The 25620-nt window shown below is 48.5% G+C and overlaps 2 protein-coding genes and 1 pseudogene across 7 annotated transcripts in view; all 3 read left to right on the forward strand.

Annotated features, from left to right (window-relative positions):
• The window catches only part of DPP3 (dipeptidyl peptidase 3), a 37208-nt gene extending 34517 nt beyond the window's left edge, over positions 1-2691 (forward strand). For all 6 annotated transcript variants that reach the window (XM_035013327.1, XM_035013328.1, XM_035013330.1 and 3 more), the window contains one exon: positions 2144-2691. In XM_035013327.1, coding sequence (XP_034869218.1) covers positions 2144-2316 — 173 coding nt within the window. In that variant the 3' untranslated portion in view covers positions 2317-2691. The remainder of the gene's footprint in view (positions 1-2143) is intronic.
• Positions 2692-3340: 649 nt separating this feature from the next.
• BBS1 (Bardet-Biedl syndrome 1) lies at positions 3341-20856 on the forward strand. The gene is made up of 17 exons (XM_035013334.1): positions 3341-3439; positions 3776-3852; positions 3952-3986; positions 6779-7051; positions 7166-7212; positions 7354-7392; positions 7512-7584; positions 9586-9717; positions 10223-10329; positions 11846-11966; positions 12131-12289; positions 13612-13681; positions 14116-14274; positions 16992-17125; positions 18087-18221; positions 18852-18938; positions 19161-20856. The coding sequence occupies exons 1-17, from the start codon at positions 3393-3395 to the stop codon at positions 19245-19247; spliced, it is 1782 nt and encodes a 593-aa protein (XP_034869225.1). The 5' UTR covers positions 3341-3392; the 3' UTR covers positions 19248-20856.
• A 3269-nt stretch (positions 20857-24125) lies between these two features.
• Positions 24126-24304, forward strand: LOC118016364 (annotated as a pseudogene).
• Positions 24305-25620: the final 1316 nt, after the last annotated feature.

Below are 25620 nucleotides of genomic sequence, written 5' to 3' on the forward strand. Positions count from 1 at the left end.
ACTTGTCTTCATCCATAAAGCCAGTGTGGATTGTGTGCTAACAGTTAGCTACTTCCTTCAAGCTCTTACTGCTTTCCATGGCTTCACTCTTTAAATCCTCCCCACGGGGGTGCCTGGCTGGCTCAGGAAGCAGAGCATGTGACTCTTGATCTTGGGGTCGTGAGTTCAAGCCCCACATTGGGCATAGAGCGCACTTACAAAAATAAAATAGAATAAAATAAATCCTCACCATAACCCAATGAGGTAGTTACAGTTTACATTTTACAGTTAAGAAAACTGGGCGCCTGGGTGGCTCAGTTGGTTGGGCGACTGCCTTCGGCTCAGGTCATGATCCTGGAGTCCCGGGATCGAGTCCCGCATCGGGCTCCCTGCTCAGCGGGGGGTCTGCTTCTCCCTCTGACCCTCTTCCCTCTCGTGCTCTCTGTCTCTCATTCTCTCTCTCAAATAAATAAATAAAATCTTAAAAAAAAAAAAAATACAGTTAAGAAAACTGAGGCACAGAGACAGAATCATTCAAGGCTTACAGCTCTTTACCGGAGGAGCCTAGAGGCAGATGAAGGGCGCTCCTCACTCTCACAGTCACGGGCAGTTGTGAAGGTTAAATGAAATAATTACCTCCTACTGGCAAGGAAAACACATTTGAAAGGCTTATTTCCAACTCTTTATGTTGCACTCCAGAGGCCCAGGGGATTTGGCCCCGACCCCTGCCAGGCCTCAGGGACCCCTCCTGGCTCACTGGCCTCCAGGCTCATGGCCTTTCCATTTCTCCAACGCCCTGAGCTCGCTCCACTCCCATAGCCTTTGCACTCACTGTCTCCTCTGCTGGGCACAGTCCTCCCCCAATCTTTGGTTGGTCCTTCCTGTCATTTTGGTCTCTGTTAAATGACACCTCCTGGGAGAGGCTGTCCCTGACCCCTCAACCTAAAGCAATCCCTTCACGCACTGTCCCTCTGCTATTTTCCCGTCTGCCTTGCTTCCACATTAGCAGCAAGTAGTTAGCATAGGGCCTGGCACACAGGAGCTGCTCAATGCATGTCAAATGAGTAAATGGACAAATCATGCCAGACACATAGTAAGTGCTCATTACAACATCATTGCTTTGATTGTCCAGCCCTGTGTGGGCCCTTGGGGATGGAGAGGTGAATCAGACCCAGGCCCTTGCCTCAAGTAGTCCGCAGTCCATTAGGAATATGACCTAGGGAGAAATGATCACACCCAGGGAGCGTTAATAAGCAGCCAAGAGGCCCAAACGGTGGTCAGAACACTTAGAGAAGGGAAGATCACATTCCCCTTTGAGGGAATCAGGGAAGGTTCTGAGGAGGAAGTGGTTAAACTAAGCCTGAAGAGCAGGTTGGGTTTTCAAAGGTCTGGTGGTGGTGATGATGGTGATGATGGTAAAGATGATGAGTAACTTTGGAGGACTTTTATGTGCCAGTCACGGGGTAAAACTTTGCATGGATTAACTCCCAACAACCCCAGGGGGAAGTTATTGCCCCCATTTTTCAGCTGGAAACTGAGACACTGAGGGGCCATGTATTTACCTGAGGTCAACAGTTAGTGGGCAGCAGAACCAGGATTTGAACGTGTGCTGTCTGAACCCAAAGCCTTGGGTTCAAGGGACCCTTGGAACAGCCCATGAGTTAAATTGGTACCCTTTTGGCTCTGCTGGGTGCTTGAGATAATGATACTAGTGATAGCTAGCACTTGAGAATTCACTCAAGGCATTATTGTATCTAATCACTGTAGGTACTGTGCTCACCCCCACTTTATAGGTGAGGAAAATGAGGCTTAGTGAGGTTGTGAAACTTGCCCAAGGTCCCACAGTAGATAGAGATAACGCAATTGTTGGACTATAAGCTCCTGGAGCCCAAGGGCTGTGTGTTTAACCTAACATGGCACCAGAGTATATACTTATTAAGTGAATGAATGAATGAATGAATGCAACAGTTCATTGAATCCTCCCCCTTTAATGCTTCCTTCTTCATAGAGTTATTGTAAGGATTAAATTAAGTGATAAAACACTGAATACAATTTTTGGCACAAGATAAGAGCTCAGGAAGAGCTACCTGCTCCTATGATTATGCTTGCGATTCTCCGCTTCCTATTAAAACCTTTTCCTGCTGCTTCTTCTCTGTCTCCCCAGGCTCAGAAGTTCAGCTTCTCGAGTATGAGGCCTCGGCTGCTGGCCTCATCCGATCCTTCTCCGAGCGCTTCCCAGAGGATGGGCCCGAGTTGGAGGAGGTCCTCACCCAGCTGGCCACAGCTGATGCCCGGTTCTGGAAGTCCCCCAGTGAGGCCCCATCTGGCCAGGCTTGAGACAGATTTATGCAGCTCCTCCCCCAGCTCCATCACACCAGGGCTGCAAGTGGCCGCCCCCCTCCTGCGTGTGCCAGGGGAGGAGCGGGAGCTCGGACCTTGGTGCTACCTCAGCCGAGGGCGGTGACACTAACCCCTTCCATTTGTCGGCACTTTCCAATTTACCGAGCGCTTCTCCTGTGTTATCTCATTTGATCCGCTCTGCCCTTGGTAGAGTGGGCAAGGCCCGGCTCCTTATCCTGCTTCCCAGGTAAGGGAATGGAAGTTCTGAGAAGTGACCTATCTAGATGCGACAGGACTCAAAGCCTCTCCCAATCCAGTGCTCTTCATGTATTACTTTTATAACCAGAAAATAAACATAAGAAATCACCACCATCTTTGCGATTTGTGTGAATCCTTGCCTTTGCCACACTTCTCATTTGCTCCCAGCAGGGTAATGGGGAAGGGAAGGAAGGTCAGTTTTAGGTTCCCCTCCACGGCAGGATTTTGGTATCACCTCTAAACAACCAGGCACGGCCACAAGGAGGAACGTGGCACAATTTTTACAGTCCTCCTTTGTGGCATTTCCTGTATTTTAAAATATTCCAGGAACCTAAAAACTGGAAACTCTCAATCTCAGTCAGTCCCAGGATTTAATCTCTTAACCCTGTGCTTTGTTTCTCTGAGCCCAGACCTCTAGAATAAGATGGGAAGAAAGGACATGGCCCCTTTTCCACCGGGTTAACCATGAGGAGGAAGAGGGTGTAGTATTAGTTTTGCTCCTCAGAAACACTAGAAAGGCTGCTCTCCAGGCCAGAGGGTCCTGCCAGTAATCCAGAGATCGCAGGGCCCAGAGGTTCCGGCTGGGAAGGAGCAAAGATAAATCCTACGAGCTGGGATGAGGGATTGCGCCTCGGCAGGCAGAAACCCAACTAAGGCCAGCGTATCCTGCGTGGTGGCCTGTTGGCCCTGGGCCGGAAGGCCGAGCGCCCGGAACCTTTGTACGCGCTCTTCCAGCACGCGTCCCAGAGCCCGGGCTCTTTTCGGCGTTGCGCAGCCGCTGGCCGGAGCCGGTTGCCACGGCGACGCCTGCAAAGATGGCTGCTGCGTCTTCGTCGGATTCCGACAGCGGCAGAGCTGAGAGGTGAAGGCCGCGGTCCTCGAGCCCTCCTTTCCTACAGATGTAAAGAGGGGGGCTTGGCCCCGGGATCTGGGCTCCTGCGCTTCTCAGAAAGCGCTGGCAGTCCTTGAAGGGATCTGAGGGTTCAAACGGAAACTGAGGCCCAAGGAGTGAATGAATGCGCGTGTGCGAGTGACTCTAGGTCACTCAGTGAGCTTATGGTGGAGCCTGGACTTGGCCCCAGACGTCTGTACCCCTATTTCAGAGCCCCCTACACACCCCACTCTCAGAGACTAGCCCCCGCACAGTTTTCTTCCCCTCCCTTGGGACTCAGCCGCCAACTCTTCGCTTCTCTGCCAGCAATGAGGCCAGTTCGAAATGGCTGGACGCACACTACGACCCCATGGCCAACATCCACACCTTTTCCTCCTGCCTGGGTAAGTCTCTGGGACCAGGAGATGGAGTCAAATGACGGTTCTGTAGCGAAGTCTCAAGGATTGGGAAACCCTGGCTCATGGCCCTTTTGTGTTTTCCAGCGCTGGCAGATGTGCATGGGGATGGGGAGTACAAGGTAAGCATATCACCCGGCAGAAAGAGAATTGGGGCGCGGGGAAGCATCAGAAGGGAGATTTCCTGATGGCGCCAAAGGAGTTCAGCATCGTCTGGAACCCACGCGTACCCTGAAAAAGTACATTTAGTGTTGTTGGGTTTTTTAATTTATTTATTTGACAGAGAGAGAGCGCAAGTAGGCAGAGCGGCAGGCAGAGGGAGAGGGAGAAGCAGGCTTCCCGCCGAGCAGGGAGCCCGATGCGGGGCTCGATCCCAGGACCCTGGGATCATGAACTGAGCCGAAGGCAGACGCTTAACGACTGAGCCACCCAGGCGCCCCTAAATTTTACTTTTATGTGGATGGTGAAGAGAACCTGTTGATTCTGTAATACAGACTGCAGAAAGGAAAGCAGAACAAATGCTGCTGGGGATTCTACTAAGACAAAGCCTCTTAATTTTGTTAACTTGTAATTCTTTGCTGGAAGGACACATCCCTTGGTGGGGGCGGGGCGGGCGGGGCGGGGCATTGGAATCTGGAGAGAAAGTAGAAGAGAGGGAAGTGAAAGTTTTATGTTTATTAAAAGAGCATAGATTTGGGCGCCTGGGTGGCTCAGTTGGTTAAGCGACTGCCTTCGGCTCAGGTCATGATCCTGGGGTCCCGGGATCGAGTCCCGCATCGGGCTCCCTGCTCGGCAGGGAGTCTGCTTCTCCCTCTGACCCTCCCCCCTCTCATGCTCTCTCTCATTCTCTCTCTCAAATAAATAAATAAAATCTTAAAAAAAAAAAAAAAGAGCATAGATTTTAAGATTTAAGATTAGCCCTGAAGCTAATCTTCATTGTTGGATGGCAGGTATTTGGAGGTTCATTATATGAATCTCTCTGCTTTTGTATATGACTGAAACGTTCCATAATAAAAAGGTTGAATTTTAAGTTTAAAACATAAAGATAAATAAAATGTAAATTAATTAATTAATTTAAAAATTAAAGGTACAGGTTTTTAAAAGATCGAGAAATATTTTGGGCTTACAGAAAGGAAATTAAACCTATATTTAGTGTCCATTTCTGGGCTAGACCCTCTTTGAGCATTTTCACACAGATATTATTACCAATTTGTTAATGGGAAAATAGATTCAGAGAGGATGAGTAAGCTTAGTAAATTTGTAAAAAGTGGCAGACCTGGGCCTGTCACATTCCCAGTCATGTGTTTGTTCCACTGTTGCTCAGCCGTGGGCAGTGAACCCACAGTGGGCCTGCTATTTGGGCCATTAGAAGATAGCTCTGGAATCATACCCTTCGTGGTGAGTACAGTAGAATTCAGTGGACTTTTGACTCCAAATTCCTGTCCATAGAGCATTCTACAATTTGGCAAGTGTACAGCGAACCCCTACTGTGTGTCAGGCATTGTACCGACACGAAACTAAGAAATGAATCAGTACACGGTCGGGAGGAGACCCTGGCCTTAGTTTATCATTTATCCATGATATCACTGAATACCTAGTGTGTGCTTGGCAGTTAAAGGTATAGAGATCACAGCCTCAATAACTAGCATGAAATATAAGATGCTTTTGTGTAATCATTTCTTTAATGGCTAGTTTGTTGATTCCCAGCATCTAGCCCAGTGCCTGGCACAAATTAGGTAGTCAGTAAATATTTGTGGAGTAAATGAGTGGATGCTAAAATCGAATATATGAAAAGTATGGGAGCAGCAGGGAGAGAATGGTGAGATCTATCTGGACGTACCAGGAGGCAGTAATACGTGAACTGGGTATTGAAGGATGAATGAAATGTATCAAGAAGGTACAGAGGGAAGGAGGGGGAAGGCATTCTAGTCAGAGGGAACAGCGCAAGTGGAGGCGCAGAGGCTTAGAAGTTTGTAGCATATTTGGAAAGAGTAATTTGGAGTTAGAAAGTGAAAACCAATAGAAAATAGTAGTTAGGACCACTGGCTTGGATTCAGATAAACCTAGATTCCAGTCCCATCTCCCCAACTTACTTGAATGACTCTTATCTAACATCTCTGAGCACAGCTTCACCATCTGTGAAATGGGGCTAATAATAGTACCTGTCTCATAAATTGTTGAAAGGATGCATGTAGTTCCTGGTGTGGCTCCTGGTACACTGTGCATCCTCAGAATCCAGACATTCTGTGGCAGCCCCCATTCTGGCTGGAGCATAGCATGGATGGGAAGGTGATGGAAAACAAGCTGGAGACCAGATCAGAGAGACCTTGAAAGCCTCACGCAAGAGAATGGGCTTGCATGGCAGCCACAGTGGCTTGGAGGATGGATTAGAGGGCGGAAAAGAGAGACTGAGGAGCTTGATTCTCCTCTCTGTCCACAGATCACATCCCAATCTGCATGCATGCGTGTGCTTCTTTAGCTCTGTTCCCATTTGGAAGCCAGGCCTCAGAGGCCCAGATAGGAGTTTCTGGCACCCCACTGACTTCAGCCACTCTCCACTGTACAGAATAGTGCCTGGCATGGAGCAGACTCTGAAGAAATGTTTACTGAATGAATAATGAAAACATCATCTGCCACGTAGTCCTCACTAGCACTCACCAGGTTCCGTAATTCATTACCTCATTTGAGTTTCACTACAAGTGCCATGAGGTAGATATTCCCATTTTGTGGGTGGAAGACTGAGGGTCAGCAAGTTTAATCAACTTTCCCAAGGTCACACATCTTGCAAGCCTTATTACAAAGCCTTATTACTTGGTGCACCAGTGTGGCAGTGAATGAATGTGCACTAGTGAAAAGGAGTCAGTGGAGGGGTCTTTAGACCTTGAGCCTGGAATAAGCCAGCCTCTTTCTACAGCTGGTGGTGGGGGACCTTGGCCCCGGTGGGCAGCATCCCCGCCTGAAGGTGCTCAAAGGACCCACAGTGCTGACTGAAAGTCCCTTACCTGCACTGCCAGCTGCCGCCGCCACCTTCCTCATGGAGCAGCACGAGCCCCGGACACCAGCTCTAGCACTCGCTTCAGGCCCTTGTGTGTATGTGTATAAGAATCTTAGGCCCTACTTCAAGTTCAGCCTGCCCCAGTTGCCTCCAAACCCCCTGGAACAAGAACTTTGGAACCAGGCCAAGGAGGTAAGTGATGTCGGGGATGGGAATAAGAAGGCAAAAATGGCGGCCACTGAGTCATCCTCATTCCCTGCCTGACTGTGGAGCTCACAGGCTTACCTTTTTTCCTTGCTGTCATAGGACCGGATTGACCCCTTGACCCTGAAGGAGATGCTGGAAGGCATCCGGTGAGAACCCACTTATCCCTTCGTATGCTTCCCACCCCTCCTTCAATCCTCCAGCCCCTCTTCTTCAGCCCATGCTCTCCGTCTGACCCCCAGGGTCCTGTTCCTCAACTAAATCTGCCATGATTGCCCCTCTCCTTTTAGGGAGAAGGCAGAGGTGCCTTTGTCTGTTCAGTCACTCAGGTAAGGGCCCTGTGGAGGGCCAGGGCTCCCGATGCTCCAGGGGGAAGGGAGTGGCTAAGGAGTGGCCTGTGGAGGGAAGTAGCCCAGGCCATGCAGATGCCAGTTCTCTGTGTGTGCAGGTTTTTACAGCTGGAGCTGAGTGAAATGGAGGCATTTGTGAGCCAGCACAAGTCCAAGTCCATCAAGCGGCAGGTAACATCCCTTCTCTCTTTATTTCCCTGTAAAAAATATGGACAATTTTTAAAATAGACAATGTAACATCAGTGGTAGGTTCTACAACCAAACCCGACTAGTTTCACTTTGCAGTTTCCTTTCCAGCCTGTGCCACACATATATGGTCACAAAGCTGCAGAGCCTTCTACATTTCCAGCTGACAGTGGCAGCTTTGAATTGATATATAGTTATACAACTTTATATAACTTTTATTGTCTTAAGAGTAAAGGTAACATAGGGTGCCTGGGTGGCTCGGTTAAGCGACTGCCTTCGGCTCAGGTCATGATCCTGGAGTCCCGGGATCGAGTCCCGCATCGGGCTCCCTGCTCGGCAGGGAGTCTGCTTCTCCCTCTGACCCTCCTCCCTCTCATGCTCTCTGTCTCTCATTCTCTCTCTCGCAAATAAAAAAAAAAAAAGAGTAAAGGTAACATATTTTCATTAGAGAATAAAGAGAAGTATAAAGGAGAAGTATAAATGACTATAATCTCACCATCCAGAGGTACTCGTTCTTACCATTTTGGTACATTTTCTTGATAAATATGCTTTATAATTTGCTTCCCTTGAGTACAAAACATTATATCTTGAGCATTTAAATAGTCTTTAAGAACTCCATTCTTAATGGCCCCTTAATTATTTCATTGATTATTAATTATTTCATTCATAGTTTATATAACTATTCATGTATACTGGATAAGAAATGTATCCCTTTTATATTCACTTCATATTTTTCTTAGTTACAATTTTAATGATTTTATTGATGAACCTATTCATTAAACTCTGGTGGTTACTGACCTGGGGGCTGACCCTCAGTCTAGTCCCAGGGCTGCTCTTTGTATTTTAGAAAGCCTCATGGGATCCCTCCAATTCCTGTAGAAGCCACTTGAACCAAATGCGTGGACCAATCCATGCCTCAGTTTTTGGCTAGCCTTAGACCAGTGCTATTCTCTTCTGCTGATCAGCAGCTCAGATCCACAGTTATCAATATCTTTGAGTTCTTACAAAATCATGAAGTGAATTAATTATTGCTTAAAAGATGCAGTTTGGGGGAGGGAGGAAATCTTTCCAAGATATATATATGTCATGATTATATAATTGGACACCATTACCATCCATGTTTCTGTAACCTATTTCCACTAAGCATTGAGAATGATTCGTCTTTTTTTAATCTTAAAGATAATCACACAATAAGTAGCTTTATCCAAAGAAATATTTTGGTCCTGCTAAATTATTTTCATAGGAGAAATTCCTAAAAAAGGGATCATCCTCTTCTCTTTTGTTTTTTCTCCAGTCACAATCACAAAAGGAACATGTGCCCACTGTAGAAATTCTAGAAAAGCACAATGAAGAAATTAAACATCACCTGTGATTTCATTGTCCAGAGATAACCAGTTTTTGTATTTATGAGTATTTATTTATGCCTTCCAGCATGTTTTTTTATTCAGATATTTTTTTAAACTAGGATTATACTAACATAACACTTTACCTATTTTTTTTTCTTAATACATTAGAAGTGTTCTACAAAACATTAGAAGCTGAGGCTTCTTTATTTATTAAGATTATTTATTTATTTATTTATTTGACAGAGAGAGACACAGCGAGAGAGGGAACACAAGCAGGGGGTGTGGGAGAGGGAGAAGCAGGCTTCCCGTGGAACAGGGAGCCCAATGCGGGGCTCGATCCCAGGACCCTGGGATCATGACCCGAGCCGAAGGCAGACGCTTAACGACTGAGCCACCCAGGGCCCCAGTTGAAGCTTCTTTTAAAATGTGACTTTTACATGGCTTTTGATCAAATGGAAACTTGTAATGGACTTAAGCCTCTTTTTTAGAAAGTTAGGTTTGTTGCAATAAACACTTTTGTACATAAAACTTCTGCCACATCTCTGGTACTCTTCCTCCTCCTTTGCCATCTTTATTCCCTCCTTTGGTATTCTGGGGGTGTCTGTGGGGATGGTGGGTGACTCTTGAAGTCCTTCTGCAGACAGTCATCACAACCATGACCACCTTAAAGAAGAACCTGGCTGACGAGGATGCTGTGTCTTGCCTGGTGCTGGGCACTGAGAACAAGGAGCTCCTGGTGCTGGACCCGGAGGCCTTCACCATTTTGGCCAAGGTCAGTGTGGGGCCTGGCCCTCGGCACAGCTGAGGCCCAGGCTGCATTCCCTCCCTCTGTTCCCCTACATCTCCTGCCCGTAGTTCTTGGTAATACATGTTGTAGAAAACTTATAAAATGTAGATAAGCATAAAGAAAATAATATATGTCCAAGAAAATACCACCACCCACAATATCTACTATTAAAGTTTTGGTGTGTCTTTCCAGAATTTTTATATTGAGACACAGGTATATAACTTATAAATACATTTTTTTTTACAAAAATGACTTAGTGGTAGAGGATCATGTAACCTGCTCTTTTTACATACTAGTAGCCCATCATTGTGGGCTTTTGCTACATGTTGCTGAGTTTCCCTCCAGAAAAATTGAACAAATTTAAACTATGACCCACAGTGAGGGAGGAGATTGGGAATTTGGACAAGGAACCAACTCAGAGGAGTTACTTCAAGGTAAGGAAGGACAGGGGTGCCAGAAAACCTGGGATATTTGAGCCTCTCCTTTGCAGATGAGCCTACCCAGTGTGCCCGTCTTCCTGGAGGTTTCTGGCCAGTTTGATGTAGAGTTCCGGCTTGCCGCTGCCTGCCGCAACGGGAACGTCTATATCCTGAGAAGGTAGCCGCATCGTGGCCTCTGGGGCCAGGAGGAACATCTCAGAACCCGGGTGATGTTAGGGGCTTTGGAGCTGGTATTTGGGAGTGGAAAGAGCTGGGAACTTCATAGAGAAGGCTGAGCTCACGTGCCTAGGGGGCCATCTGGAGGCTTGCATGATGGGGACTGGCAAAGTGAGAGACTGGGCAGAGTGACTATTACACGTGAGCAGTGCAGTCAGAGATGGGAAGAAGTAAAAATAGCCTCTTGTTGCTGTAGGCTTTATAGGTATGTAACACTTCTTTACGCATTAGGTTGATACTCCTTACAACATTCATCTTCTAATTCAAGAAATATCTTTGAGCACTCACTATGTATTAAGCATTATATAAGGTATCAGGAATGTACTGATGTATTGTTAAACGACATAAATATAGTCCCTGTGTGCTTTGGAAAAAATACAAGCTCCATGGGAAGAAATAACGGGGCTAGGGTGATCAGTGAACACCTGTCTGTGGAGATGATGTGGAAGGTTAAGAAGCAGCCAGTTGTTCTAAAAGTGGGGAAGAAGGGGCACCTGGGTGGCTCAGTTGTTAAGCGTCTGCCTTCGGCTCAGGTCATGACCCCAGGGTCCTGGGATCGAGCCCCGCATTGGGCTCCTTGCTCTGCAGGAGGCCTGCTTCTCCCTCTCCCACTCCCCCTGCTTGTGTTCCTGCTCTCGCTCTCTCACTGTCAAATAAATAAATAATAAAAAATAAAAGTGGGGAAGAAGTGTTGTAGCCAGAGAAAACTTGAGCAAATTCAAGATGGGAAAGACACTGGTGTGTGCTCCTCAAGCTTGATGGGCAAGGAGGAGGGCGGAAAGAGGTGTGTGGAGACCAGATCTGGCTCATGCATCGCCTTTTAGGACATGGTAAGGATTTAGAATTTTAAAATTATTATGGGGTTTTAATCAGAAGAATGATGTGAGCCATTTCTATTTTTAAGAGATTGTTCTGCTGGGTGGAGAGTAGATTGGAAGGAGGCCCAGAGACCAGAGGGAGGCTCTCAGATGGGTCATCAGATGGGATATGATCATCAGACTTGGTTATGAAGAAAGGGGAGCCATAGCCTGTGATTGGTAGGCTGGAATTACCCCTTCTTTCTGGATGAGAGAAACTAAGATTCAGAAGCCAGGAAACTGAAAACAGTGCATTTACACAGAGCAGACTTCCCATGCGTTTCTGATGAGTTGCTAAACTGCCTAAGTCCGCTAGCACCTCATCTAGCCTAAGGTACACTCACTGTAAACTGTTCAGTGCCAGGTTCTCACACAGATCACTGCAGTAAAGGCAGCAGGGAGACCGGGAAAGAAAGCACACTTCATGTTATCCAAGGTCACACAGGGGCTAAGTGGTAAAGGTGGAAATAATACTATGGTCATCTACTTTTGGTCCAAGGTTCCTTCTGGGATAGTTTGTGGGGATGAGAAAGAGGAGGGTCAGCCAGGGAAGGAGAGGAGGTTTCTCTGGGGCTTGGAGAGTGTGTCTTTATTCCACAGAGACTCCAAGCACCCCAAGTACTGCATCGAGCTGAGTGCCCAGCCTGTGGGGCTTGTCCGGGTACTCAAGGTCCTGGTGGTGGGCAGCACCGAAGAGAGCCTGCATGGCTTCACCCACAAGGTGCGGCTTCCGGGCAAGCATCATCCCCCACCCCCTCCACGTATGTCTCCCTGGTTCCCCTTTAGCAAGGGATTCCTTCTGGCGTCCCTTTCCCTGCAAACTCCAGCCACCCTTTCCACATTGTGCCCTGAACCCTCCCAAGGTAAGAAGCTCTTCCCTCCCAGGGTAAGAAGCTGTGGACAGTGCAGATGCCAGCAGCCATCCTGACCATGAACCTCCTGGAGCAGCGCTCGCGGGGCCTGCAGGCCGTCATGGCTGGGCTGGCCAATGGTGAAGTCCGCATTTACCATGATAAGGCCCTGCTCAATGTCATCTGCACCCCGGTGAGCTGCTCACTCCTCTTTGCCCCCCATTCCCGCCTCTGGGGCTTCTTAGCTGCCTCTTCTGATCCCACTCCACCTGATAATCTTGACTTTTGATGTATTTTTTTTTTAAGATTTTATTTATTTATTTGAGAGAGAGCACGAGCATGAGCGGAGGTGGAGGGCAGAGGGGGGGCAGGCAGAGGGAGAGGGAGAAGCAGACTCCCTGCTAAGCAATAAGCAAGGGAGCCTGATGTGGGGCTCGATCCCAGGACCTCGAGATCATGACCTGACCTGAAGGCAGATGCTTAACCAGCTGAGCCACCCAGGTGTCCCTCGATGTATTTCAAAAACATTTGTTGAGCATCTCATAAACACAAGTCACTGTTGTGTGGGGGATAAAAACGATGTCTAAATCCTGCCTTCAGGGAATTTATAATCTAAGGTGACAGCCAGACAGAGACACAGCTAATTCAAATACAACCGAGACTTAAAGCAGAGCAGAATACTGACAAAGCACAGAGAGGGCCTGGTGACTGGGGTGGTGGTGAAGGATAGATGGGGGTGGAACTCATGAGTCATTTCCAAGAGCAAGTGACAATTCTCCTGGGCCTCGAAACAGTTTGCCAAGTGGATACATGGAGGAAGAACATTCCAGACTGGAAACAGCACGAACAAAGACTGAGAGGCATGGGTATTCTTGATTAAGGAATCCAGGTGGCTTGATGAGTTTGGACTCGTTTTTCAAACACTAAGTTGTGAGTCATTAAATTAATTTAATGGGTCACAACCAGCAAAAGAAAAAAGAAAGCTCAGGGTATATCACATGTGAACTTGTGTGTATGTATGTATAAAGTGCCCTATGTCACAGTGTCAAGTTTAAAAGCCGCTGATTTAGACCGCAGGCTTCTGGGAGACAGGTGAGCTGGGGTTTGGGGAAATGGTAGAGAACAGAAAAGGCAGGTTGGAGTCAGATGTGGAAAGCCTTGAATTGTTCTAACGAGGACAAACGCCATTGGAAGTTTTTTGGCAGAAAATAGACATGATCATTTGAAAGGCAGAAATGTGAAGGACAGACTGGGAAGAAACACTAGGCTGAGGGCCTATTAGAAAGCTGACCCCAGAAGCCGGGTGACATTTATTCTGGAACTCTGGCCGTAGCAGTGAGGTTGGAAGGCAGATGAGAAATACAGGGAATATTTCGGAGGCAGCATTGCCCCAGGCCTTACCTCACATCTCTTCATCATATCATATCTTGGGTCTCCCAAACTTATCACCCCACCCCAGTCTTGCTCTCCTCTCCAAGATATTTCGCCCCCTAAACTCTGGTGTCTCCGTCCTAGGATGCAGTGACCAGCCTTTGCTTTGGCCGCTACGGGCGGGAGGATAACACCCTCATCATGACTACTCGGGGTGAGCGGACTCAGACCTGGCAGGGGTTTTCGAGTTAGGCACCAAGGTGACGGGCCAGACCCGGGAAGCAACAGGTGGCTGTGAAGCACAGGCAGGCCTGGGTTTGGAAAGCAAGGCCTGCAGACACATGTCCTGTCTGGGGCTGACTCATCATCAGTGTGATTGCGTTACCCACGGGCCAGTGTCTCCAGTTCCCCCCAGTCTCAGAGCTTGCCACGATGCCAGGAACGTCACAGTCAATAAGTAAGTGCTGAATGAATGGTAGGACGTTGTTAAAACACACTTTATTCCTTCTGGAAACCCAGAATCTCGGCAAGAAGACAGACATGGACAGAGATGGCTCTATCTGAGGCAGATGGTTTGGGGAGGACAGACTGGGAATATTGGGTAGAACTAGGAAGGACAGGTCTATTTCTGTCTGTCCACTTTCCTAGGCGGTGGCCTGATCATCAAGATCCTGAAGCGTACAGCGGTGTTTGTGGAAGCAGGAGGTGTGGCGGGCCCCCCACCAGCCCAGGCGATGAAACTCAGTGTGCCCCGCAAGACCCGGCTTTATGTGGATCAGACACTGCGAGAGCGGGAGGCTGGCACCGGTGAGACTCAGACCAGGTCCTTCCTCTTCCTTCTCGGTGGGTCTGAAGCAGCAAGAAACGGGTGAACCCTCCCTGGTTCGTGCCCTAAGCACTGGGAGACCTGAGCAGCCAGGCAGGTCTCCTGCCCCTGGAAGTCCAGAGACAGCCTAGGAGGTATACTCTGCCTACAATACCTGCCTCAAGGTAGAAGATGCTGTGGGTGAGGGCGAGCACCCTATGAATGCAGAGGAGAGAACAGTCGCTTCTAGATGCAGAAATTCTATGGGAGAGAAAGCACACTTCCTGTTATCCAAGGTCATGAGAGAATAGAATTGGACCAGGGTTCTTCCTTTTCCTACTCGGTTTTTTCCACTCTTGCACTCATTCTTCCATTCATTCAATACCTGGGATTATGCCAGGCGTTCTGCCAGGTGCCTTGAAATAGGCTAGGCCCGACTTGAGGAGCTCAGTCTCCCTCGCTAATTTCACACTGCATGATGGGTGTAGAAGAGGTCTCTGGTGAGGCTCACAGGAGTGAGGAAGTTGGCCTGGGAGCCTGGGAGAGGCTTCAGAGAGAGGTGACATTGGACTTCGCCCTGAAATGATTACAAGTCCACCAGCCAAAAAGGGGTGGGGAAAGGAGATCCAGGCCAAGGTGTGAGTAGAGGCACAGAACCCTACCTGGATTCAAGCAACATCTGCCATGTAGTGACAGGTGCCGTGCAGGAAGGCTGGATGGCCAAAGCACAGACTGGCAAGGCAGGTCAGAGCTGGCTTTGGAAGGGCCTGGAATGCAAAGCTAGGATATTGGTTGATTCTAGGTGGTGAGGGCTGGGAAAGATGTCAAACAGAAAAATACAGTAACTCAACCATCTCTATCTCATAAAGGGACCTTGCTTATACTTTTAAGGGATAACTATGAGGATAAAAGAGCTAGCAGGCTCTTGTAGCCTAGAGAATCCAAGAGAAGCAATTGAAACATTTGAGAAATAATTAGGAACTTATCTAAGGTGACCAAATATAAAATATACCAAAAAATCAATAACTTGGTATATACCAACTGTAACCAGTCAGAAAATATAATGCAAAGTTTCCATTCACAATAGCAACAAAATCCGTAGAAATAAATTTAACAAAAGAAAATGGCAGTCTAAGAAAGAAAGTTACAGAACTCTCTAGGACATAAAAGACCACCTGAATATTTTAATGATGAGACTTCCCAAGTCTCAGGGTAGCAAGACCCAATGCCTTAAAGCTGCTGATTAATTAATTAATAGCTTCTAAAATTAATCTAGGAACATAGTGATGTTACAGAGAAAATCCCAGTAGGGTTTACTTTGAGGACTTGGCAAGTTGATTCTAAGAGTAAATCTAAGAAATTTGGGGGGGATTTAAGAATGAGGGCTGGGGGCGCCTGGGTGGCTCAGTTGGTTAAACGACTGCCTTCAGCTCAGGTCATGGTCCCGGAGTCCTGGGATCGAGTCCCACATCGGGCTCCAAGCTCAGCGGGGAGCCTGCTTCTCCCTCTGACCCTCTCTCCTCTCATGCTGTTTCTCTCTCTCAAATAAATAAATAAATAAAATCTTTAAAAAAAAAAAAAAAAAAGAATGAGGGCTGGTCAGCAGAATGACCTTTGAAGCTGTAGGAATTGGCATGTGTGGTAGGACTACAGGAACCTCCGCTGATCCAGGGCACATCTAGAAAGTCCAAAAACAGACCCTCCTCCATGTGGACGGTCCGTATGTGTTAAAGGTGTCATTTTAGATTAGCGGGGGGAGGAGAGACTGTCCAAAAAGCATGATTAGGACAACTTGCTTCTAGAAAAACAAACAGAATTCTACTTCAAACCAAACACAAACGTTCATTCTGGGTAAATTAAAAATAAGTTGTAAAAGTACCAGAGGGAAAAGGAAAGATTAATGGGTGGGGTACCATAAAGACATAAAACTTCTGAGTGGCAGAAGGCCCCTCACACAAGGAAAGGAACAGGAACAGGCTGGGAAACGAGCGTGCGAAGTCTGGAAGTGTCCTGGCGGGAACGGAGGGGGCGCAGGCTCTGGAGATGGCTTTGAGGAAGAGGCCTCAGTCCTTGGCAAATGACTAGCCGTGAGGGCAGAACCTGGGTAACTTGGTGGATGGGGACGTGGTGACGGAGGTAAGGCGATGAGGTGGGTTTGCGCAGTGCTGAGTGTGAGGTGTTGGTGGGACGTCCGGATGGAGGTGAGCATTAGGCAGTTAGAAGCGGGAGGCGGGCCCAGGCACCAGGCAGCCAGAGATGCAGCGCACAGTGTTGAGAGTGGACGTGGGTCGGGCCCGAGTGGGGCCCCGCAGACTCAGTAGTGACGAGTCCCCGCCCTCAGGAGCTCGAGGTTGTTCCTCATTGGGGTGCTCACACTGGGGCAGGGCAGAGGAGGAGGATGGAGAACAAGACTCAAGGGGGTACCAGCCCTTAAGGCAGAATTGCAGGAGCCATCCAGGAGACTGGGCTTGTGCGTGCGGGTAGCGTGGTGGTAGGAAATCAGGAAGGAGGGAGCAGCGTGTGGCCCATAGCATCCTGTGTCACTGGAAGGCCAGGCTATTGCACTCCGTCCTCCCTTTCCCCAATTCCCCGTCCCCGCAGACCCGGCCTTCCTCTTGCGTGTCTGAGCAGCTGCCCACGCAGGACACCCCTCTCCCCCACCTCTGCCCCTCCTACCCTCCTGACCTCCAGCACCAGCCCTTTGTGTCCCTCTCCTCAGCCATGCACCGGACCTTCCAGACCGACCTCTACCTGCTGCGCCTCCGGGCCGCCCGTGCCTATGTGCAGGCCCTCGAGTCCAGCCTGAACCCTGTGTCTGTGACGGCCCGGGAGCCCCTCAAGCTGCACGCTGTGGTGAGTGAATACCCAGGTGTGGGGGGAATCAGGCCACCTCAGGGCCGGAGGGACAGAGGTCAAGGGTGAGTAGGAACCCCTCAGCCCCAGAGCCAATTCTGAGCCCACTAGGCCTTGTGCCTGCTTCTTACCTCCCCTAGGCCCAGAGACCAAGCCGCAGAGTGGGCCATACCCTCCAGCTCCTTTGGCCCGTGCTGTGCCTCAGACAAGCCCCCAGATTTGGGGCAGAGCATGCAAGTAGTCACCTTGGGACGTTTCTTCCCAGGACTGGAGGGACTCTCACAGCTATGGTGTGAGGAAGAAAGCTGTTGATTCCAGTAACCGCGGGCAGCCTGAGGTGTTAGGACTGCCTGGTACAGGGAAGGGAGGTCCTGGGACTGGCCCAGGCAACGCAGGAGGAGACCCTGCACTCAGACACAAGTGACCATGAGGTCATCTGGGCTCTGGCCAGTGCTCAGTGCGTCCCGGAGGTGTGCCGTCTGACCCACTGGGTTTCCGATTTCTCTTTCCCTAAAGGAAGTGGATAGATAGAGAGAGGAAGAGGCTGCAGAGCAACCGAGGCTAAGAGAGAGGAAAATGAAGTCTGTGGCCACCACAGGACGAGAGTGGGCGGTGGAGAGAGCCTGGGAAGACAGGGGCAGGGACAGTGGTGAGTCCATAGGTGGGAGTTGGGGCATGCATCCCCAGGCCAGCTCTGCCTCTGACCAACTTGCTGAGTGGCCTGCATCAAGCCCCTTCCCCTCTCTGGGCCTTTGCTGATCCCCGTACAAGCAGGAGCCAGCCTTCTGTGCTTCCGAGGGGCCCCTTGATGAGGGGCAGGACAAAGCATTAGAGCAGGTGGGGAAGAAGGTGACACGAGGACATTGATGAGAAGGCCGGAGGGCAGGACCAGGGCACATTAGATTCAGTGCCCAGGGCTGCTGCTTAAGGGTTTTCTCCACCTACCCCACCTTCTCCACAGGTTCAGGGCCTGGGCCCCACCTTTAAGCTCACACTTCACCTGCAGAACACCTCAGCAGCCCGACCCATCCTGGGGCTCCTGGTCTGCTTCCTGTACAACGAGGTGCTCTATGCCCTGCCCCGGGCCTTCTTCAAGGTACTGGGCCCACCTCACTGAGACATGGCGGTGCCCACCGAGCCAGAACAGATCAGTGGTGAGGGAACTGGGAGGTGGCTACAGCCACAGACCAGGCTGGCGTATGACAGAGATCTCTGGGGAGAATGCCCAAGCCTTGCCTCGCTGCCTGAGAGAGGTCTTGGGGAGCCACACAGACGGTTCTAGGAGAACAGCTAGAGTCAGGCTCCCACCTGGGCCTCTCTCAGAAGCCTGTTGGTGCTGGGATCCCAGAGCCCATCCTGCCTCACAGCCATACCTGCAGTGGGAGTGGGAGCTTCTTTCTGCCCCAAGGAGAATTTTCCAGTGAAGGGCCTGCTTTCCCACCAGGGTCCAGGTTTGACCCTAAGTTGGGAGGACCAGAAACTGAGAAAGACTCTGGGACTTGGTTGGGAGTCAAGAGGTCTGGGTTTAATCCTGGACATACATTTGGTCCTGGAGCATCCACTCCCCTCACTGAACCGCATGCCCCGTGAATGGGCCTGTCAGCCCTGCCCGCCCTGCCCCCTGGATTATTCAGCTTCTATAGCAGGCATGAGAGCGCCCTGGAATCTGCTAAACACTGTCCAGGCATGAGGGCTAATTTCCTTACCTCTTTGTCCCCAAACTCAGGTCCCCTTGCTGGTGCCAGGACTCAGCTACCCCCTGGAGACCTTTGTGGAGAGCCTCAGTGACAAGGGCATCTCAGACATTATCAAGGTTGGTGGCCCATTGGTACTACAAGGGGAGGACAGTGAGAGTGAGGTGGACAAGGCCCCCGGGTGGCTGCTGGCTCAGAGTGGGTATCTGCAGCCCCGTCCCCTTTGACACAGCCCTGGTCGCCTGTGACTGGGCCCAGTGCAGACCAGGCCAGGCTTGTGTTTGCAGGGGGCAGGGAGGACAAGGGGCCTGCCCCTACTGCCGTGGGTACCTCCTCTGTAGGTGCTGGTGCTCCGTGAAGGCCAGAGCGCGCCCCTGCTGAGCGCCCATATCAACATGCCCGTGAGCGAGGGGCTGGCAGCTGCCTGACCCCCGGACTGGTGTTGAAGCCCCTGCAGAATCAGGACCAGGAAGATCCAGCCCCTTGCACTGAGCTGGGCAGAGCCAGTGGCCCCAGGCCCATTCCCCGAGCAGCAGTGTGTTAGGGCTACAGTTTCCTTCTCCTTTCCTCTAAGGGTCTCCTTTCTCACCACCCTGACTGCTGGGTGACCTATAGAAGCAGGTCAGTGAGTTTCAGCCCCTTCCCCCTCAGGAAATCCCAGGGGACTTCTCTGCATCCTCCCCACTTTTCTCCAGAAATGACACCAGGTCCGAAGGAATATCTCTGAAGTGGTTAATGTGTGATGAGGGGCATAGGCCCAGTCTTCTCCTTTGCTGCTTTCCTTAGTCACATTACTCGTGTGTGGCTGCAGGCCCAGGCCAGAATTGGCTACGGCCTGACCTGGGATAATCAGAGGCTTTTCTTGGGCAAGACTGAGCCCTCTGTTGCTGCCTGGGGTTCCAGAGGCTTGGCTGATGCTAGCTCAGCTTACAGGCAAAACACATGCTCTGATCTCTCCTTGTGAGCTAAACAAGGGACCCCCTCTTTCTATTCAGGGGGCTTAGGGAATAGCTGCCTCCCCACAGGGGGCTTTCCTGAAATTTGGGCTCAACCAAGGTCTCAGGCCTGTGATGCTCCATGAGGGTTGCCAAGGGAGGAACTGGTACAGGAAGGCATAGAGTGCCCATGCAGGGAGCTAGTGACCCCCGCCCCCACAAGGCTTCTGAAGACCACACAGCTTCTGCCCCTGACTTGGATTTTATGCCCAGAAAGGGCATCCCAGGAGAGGAAGGCCCAGTTAGAGCAGAGTGGGGCTAGGGTGCACAGGAGAGGTGTTTCTGGAATCCTGGGGAAATGGCACAGGAGGCAGAAGCCCGGAACAGCTCTTCTATGCACTGGAGCCCAGGTCAGTCACGTAAGTGGGAAGTTCACTGGGCAGGGCCATAGTGTGAGAGAATGAGCTGGAAACGCATGGACCAGAGGCATTGAGTGAGGCTTAACCCTGAGGGAAGGCACATATTTAGACCACAAGGACCAGAGACCCACAGTCCTGGCCTTCGGTGCCTCCTGGAGCCCTGGCCGGTCTGCCTGGCCCACTCTCAGCCTCTGTTAGGCTCGTGCTACCAGGGCCACCCTGAGCTACTTTGTGAGCCAGGAACCCTGCTCTTTGAGGACCTGTATCTTCCTCTGTCTGACCAGGTGCAGCCTAGCATGTGGTAGGTATCTCAGGCTTGTAGGAAGTAACCAAATCCTTCTGGGTTAGTTCCCCACATGTGAAATGAGGCAGTTTGACCAGATTCAGCTCTAGCATCCTATGAGCTGGGCAGCCTATAGAGGAAATGAGGAGACAACTCCAGAAAGGGCATATTTAACAGGAGTAACTGCACAGCTTTTGCCCTTGATACCAAGGGCCCCACCTAACTGCCGTGGCCAGGCAATAACCTGTGTGTCACCAGTGAGGGATTGGGGTGACACAGCTCACAGCCCACTCCCTAACTCTTCCAAAGAATGCATTCTGGTGCCAGGTTAAGAGAAGAATTGGGGGAGGGGGATGGCTCAGTTGGTTGAGCGTCCTACTCTGGATCTCAGCTCCGGTCTTGATCTCGGGGTGGTGAGATCAAGCCCCGCGTTGGGCTCCGAGCTGGGTGTGGAACCTACTTAAAGAGAGAGAGAGAGAAGCATGGGGTCTGGACCAAAGAAAGAGCCCATCCCCCTCCTCTGTGCACAGTCTGGCCACTCGCAGACATAGATCAACTGGATCAGAATGGTGAAGGGTCTCTAGATCAAGCCAAGTGAGGCACAGTTAGAACAAGCAGGAGGTTTAACCTGGAAATGGAAAGAATAATAAAGGGAGTGTCACTGTCAGTCAGAGAGATTTCAACTTAACCTGAAGAACTTCCTGAGAGAGCTTATCAGAGATGGAAAGGCCTGCCCTACAAGGTAATGAGCCCCTTGTCACTGGGGCTGGGCTTCACAGGGTTGTGCGCTGGGCCACATGACCATAGAATCTCTTCTACCCCAATCAAGTGATGACTATGTGAACTTGGAACAAAAAGTGTGATCTGGATTCTGTTCGTAGCTATTCATGATGATGAAAATGGAGAGACTTCCAGCGCCTAATGAGAGTTTGTATGATGTAATACTACATGTCGATGTGGACAAGTATACATAAAGCTATATGAAACCAGGGACAGTGCATGGTACCCAGTGCCCTCACTAGTTAGAGCTTCAAGAGATTGTGGACATTAGGGATGAGGGGAGTTGGTATCTTTTACATGTACCTACTTAGTACTATGGAGTTAGTTTATAACAAGAAAATAACCTCTCCCCATTCCCCACTACTGCTCTCTTACTACAATCATTTTCAGTTCTCTTAGCTGTTATTTTTTTCAGTAACTTCTGAGTCCAATCTGGGGCTTAAATTCACGACCCCAAGATCAAGAGTCACATGCTCCACTGACCGAGCCAGACAAGTTCCCCATTAGCTATTTATTTTAAAAAATATGCTTCAGGACACCTGGGTGGCACAGTTCATTAAGCATCCAACTCTTGATTTTTGGCTCAGGCCATGATCTCAGGGTCAGATCGAGCCCTGTGGCAGGCTCCACAGTGAGTGAGGAGTCTGCTTAGGATTCTTTCTCTCTTGGGTGCCTGGGTGGCTCAGTCAGTTAAGCATCTGCCTTCAGCTTGGGTCATGATTCCAGAGTCCTGGGATTGAGCCCCACATCGGGCTCCCTGCTCAGCGGGGTGTCTGCTTCTCCCTCTCCCTCTGCTCCTCCCCCTGCTTGTGCTCTCTTTCGCTCACTCTCTCAAATAAAATCTTAAAAAAAAAAGAGATTCTCTCCCTCTATTCCTACTCTGCCCCCTGCTCGTGTTCTCTAGCTAAGGAAAAAAATATATTTGTTTATACTTCTCTTGCTTGACTTGTCATTCTAGACACCACCTGTCGGCTCTCTGTTGTAACAGATGAGGCTTGAGCTCTCCTGTGACAGGACCTTGCTCCCTTCTCTCCCCCGTTTTTAGGTAAATCAATACTCACTGTTTAAATAGCTATTTATATTACTATGTGAAAGTTACCCACTGCAGAGTCAAAATTGGGATATAATTAAATTACTTCTAAATTTTTCGTTGAGTTAAAAATTGCCATTCTTCTGTTTCATTTGCTTAGTTTTCTGTACATACCAATTGTTAGTTCTTCCCCTACGGTTCCTCTTTTTATCCGGACGCTTTCCTTCATCCCCTGGCTCAGTGAGGACTGTTTGCTCCCTGGAACTGCTGCAGAACATTTCTCCTGATTCGATCCTCTGATTCCTGGGCCCCATGTCTTCATCTTTCATAGTTCTTTTACCCCTCATTTGGTGAAGCATATCCACAAGTACCTTCTCTAAAAAGTCACTAGAGTTAAAATTTTTAAAACATGGTCTAAAAAAATCTTTATTCCATTCATACACATGTGATAGCAGGTCATAACATTTGAAGTTGAAAATAATTTTCACACAAGAAAATCATTTTTAAGGCAGTATTCCCTTGTGTTCACATTTTTGGTAATGCTGTTGAGAAGTTCCATGCTATTTTTGCCCCTGACCTTCTCTTTCTCTGAGGTTCTGAAATGTCAGGACGTGCCTGACTGTGTGCCATTATTCTTTGTGCTGTTGGGTGGAGATGTATATCCTTCACTCCCACAAAATTTTGTTTTCTTGAGTGATTTTTTCCCATTTTCTCTGAGCTAGGAGTGCCATGTGGGATCCAATCCCAGGACCCTGGGATAATGAACCATGCCAAAGGCAGACACTTAACCATCTGAGCCACCCAGGCACCCGAAACAACACACTTCTAAAGATTTTATTTATTTGTCAGAGAGCAAGACAGAACACAAACGGGGAGAGGCAGGCAGAGGGAGAAGCAGGCTCCCCGCTGAGCAAGGAGCCCGATGTAGGACTCAATCTCAGGACCCTGGGATCATGACCTGAGCTGAAGGCAGCCACTTAACCGACTGAGCCACCCAGGCGTCCCAACAACACACTTCTAAATAACAAGTGAGTCAAAGATGAAATCTCAAGAAAAATTTAAAAATCTTTTGAACTAAATGAAAACACAACTTACCAAATTTGTGGGACACAGCAAAGCAGTGCTTTAAGGGAAATGTATAGCATTGAATGCATGTTTTAGAAAAGAAGAAAGATCTAATATCAATAAGTTTCCACCTTGGGAAATAAGAACAAAATAAGTCCAAAGTAAGCAGAAAAAAAAAAAAAGAATTAGAGCAGAAATCAATTAAAATTGAAAACCGGAAATTAGCAGAGAAAATCAACAAAACCAAAAGCTGGTTCTGGGAAATCTCATCAGAACCAGCAGGGCAATTGTCTATCTCCAAGCCAAGTGCAAGGTAGAAGCAGGAGAAAAACCTCTCCTGAGATTTTTTTAACCACAGCCAGCCTGAATAGGTTTACACCTAAATTGACAATACCTGGGTGGTCCAAAAGACCCATAGCTGAAAATTTAGTATAAAGTGGTGCAGGATTTGTTTGTCATCAGATGACTGAGAAACACCTATCTTCTCCGGAGGAATTTACTGCTGACCCAATCTCAAAAACAATCCCCTTGATAAAATGCCAAGAAAAAGGAACTCACAGTCAAAACCCACAAATTGCAAGAAAATAAGACATTGTGGGGGCGCCTGGGTGGCTCAGTTGTTAAGCGTCTGCCTTTTGCTCAGGTCATGATCCCAGGGTCCTGGGATCGACCCCCGCATCAGGCTCCCTGCTCAGCCTGCTTCTCCTCCCACTCCCCCTGCTTGTGTTCCCTCTCTCGCTGTGTCTCTCTCTCTCTGTCAAATAAATAAAATCTTAAAAAAAAAAAAAAGACATAGCTTTGCGCAGTGGCAGTATCGTAGCCAATGAGGTTTATCCAAGGCGCGATTATTGCTAATTGAAAAAAAAAAAGATGTGAAGAGGAGCCACCATAAACAACAGCCCACGTACTCAGGCCTCAAAGACTTAAGATATTGGAATTACTAAACAATGTAAGATGTGTGTCTTTAATATATTTAAAGCAAAAACAAACAAAAACAAAAACCCTGAAATATAAGTAGAGAGCAAGAGAGGATATAAAATGACCAAGCAAATCTGAAAAAGAACCAAACAGAACTAGAAAGGAGAATAAAATATTTGACACGTAAAACTCATGGATGAATGGGCACAATCACTTAAAAAAGAAAAAAACTCAATAGATGGGTTTTGCAGCTGAAGAAAGACTTAACTGGAAGGTAGAGCTGGAGAAATTATCCAGAAGGCCAGAAACAGATAGAAAATGTGAGGATGGAATAGGAAGGTCTCATCAGAGCTTCACTAGGGACAGAGAAAATATATGTGGTGTAAGAATCTTCTAGAACTGATGAAAGACATCAATTCATAGAATCAGGAAACCCAAGGAATTTCTTTAGGGTAAATACAAAGAAAACCACACTTGCGCACATCACAGTAAACTGCAGAATACCGAAGACAAAAAATCCTAAAAGCATTGGAGACAAGAGTATCTTCAAAGGAAAAACAATAGATGACAGTTGACTTAACAGCAATGATGGAAACCAAAAGACAGAATGATATATTTTTTTAAAGATTTATTTATTTATTTGACAGAGATACAGTGAGAGAGGGAACACAAGCAGGGGGAGTGGGAGAGGGAGAAGCAGGCCTCCCACAGAGCAGGGAGCCCCAATGCGGAGCTCAATCCCAGGACCCCGGGACCACGACCTGAGCCGAAGGCAGACGCCCAACAACTGAGCCACTCAGGCGCCCCGACAGAGTAATATTTTTAACATTGAGAGGAAATAACTATTAACCTAGAATTCTGCATCCAGCAAAAAGTAACTTTAATTATAAAAAGAGTAAGAAACTAAAAACTACAAAAAGTGAGACAAATAGCACAAAATAAAGTGGTAGAAATATACCCAAGTACATTAATTGCAATAAATATAAATGACCAAATATTTCAACTGGAAGACAGTCTTGTCTAGATTTTTAAAACTCCATCTACAGGGCACCTGGGTGGCTCAGTCAATTAAGCGTTTGCCTTCGGCTCAGGTCATGATCCCAGGGTCCTGGGATTGAGCCCCAAGTCAGGCTCCCTGCTCATCGGGGAGTCTGCGTCTCCCTCTCCCTCTGCCCCTCCCTCCCCAAACTCGTGCTCTCTCTCTCAAATAAAATCTTAAAAAAAAAAAAAAATCCATCTATAGGCTGATCTCAAGAGACAAAACAATTGAAAGTAAAAGAATACAAATTATTAACATATTTGGACTAGAAGGGAACTTAAGGGGCATCTATTTAAGAAACCCATGCTGGGTGGCTCAGTTCATTAAGCGTC

The sequence above is a fragment of the Mirounga leonina genome, unplaced genomic scaffold (assembly GCF_011800145.1).
Source record: "Mirounga leonina isolate KUSES-001 unplaced genomic scaffold, KU_Mleo_1.0 Mir_166, whole genome shotgun sequence".
In the NCBI taxonomy this organism is placed as follows: domain Eukaryota; kingdom Metazoa; phylum Chordata; class Mammalia; order Carnivora; family Phocidae; genus Mirounga; species Mirounga leonina.

Bases quoted from the DNA above. Each gene is read 5' to 3' on its own strand.
- BBS1 (XM_035013334.1), top strand. From the start codon at position 3,393: ATGGCTGCTGCGTCTTCGTCGGATTCCGACAGCGGCAGAGCTGAGAG. The intron at 11,967-12,130 runs GTGCGGCTTCCG...CTTCCCTCCCAG, and splicing joins TGCATGGCTTCACCCACAAG to GGTAAGAAGCTGTGGACAGT. The intron at 17,126-18,086 runs GTGAGTGAATAC...CCTTCTCCACAG, and splicing joins CCCTCAAGCTGCACGCTGTG to GTTCAGGGCCTGGGCCCCAC.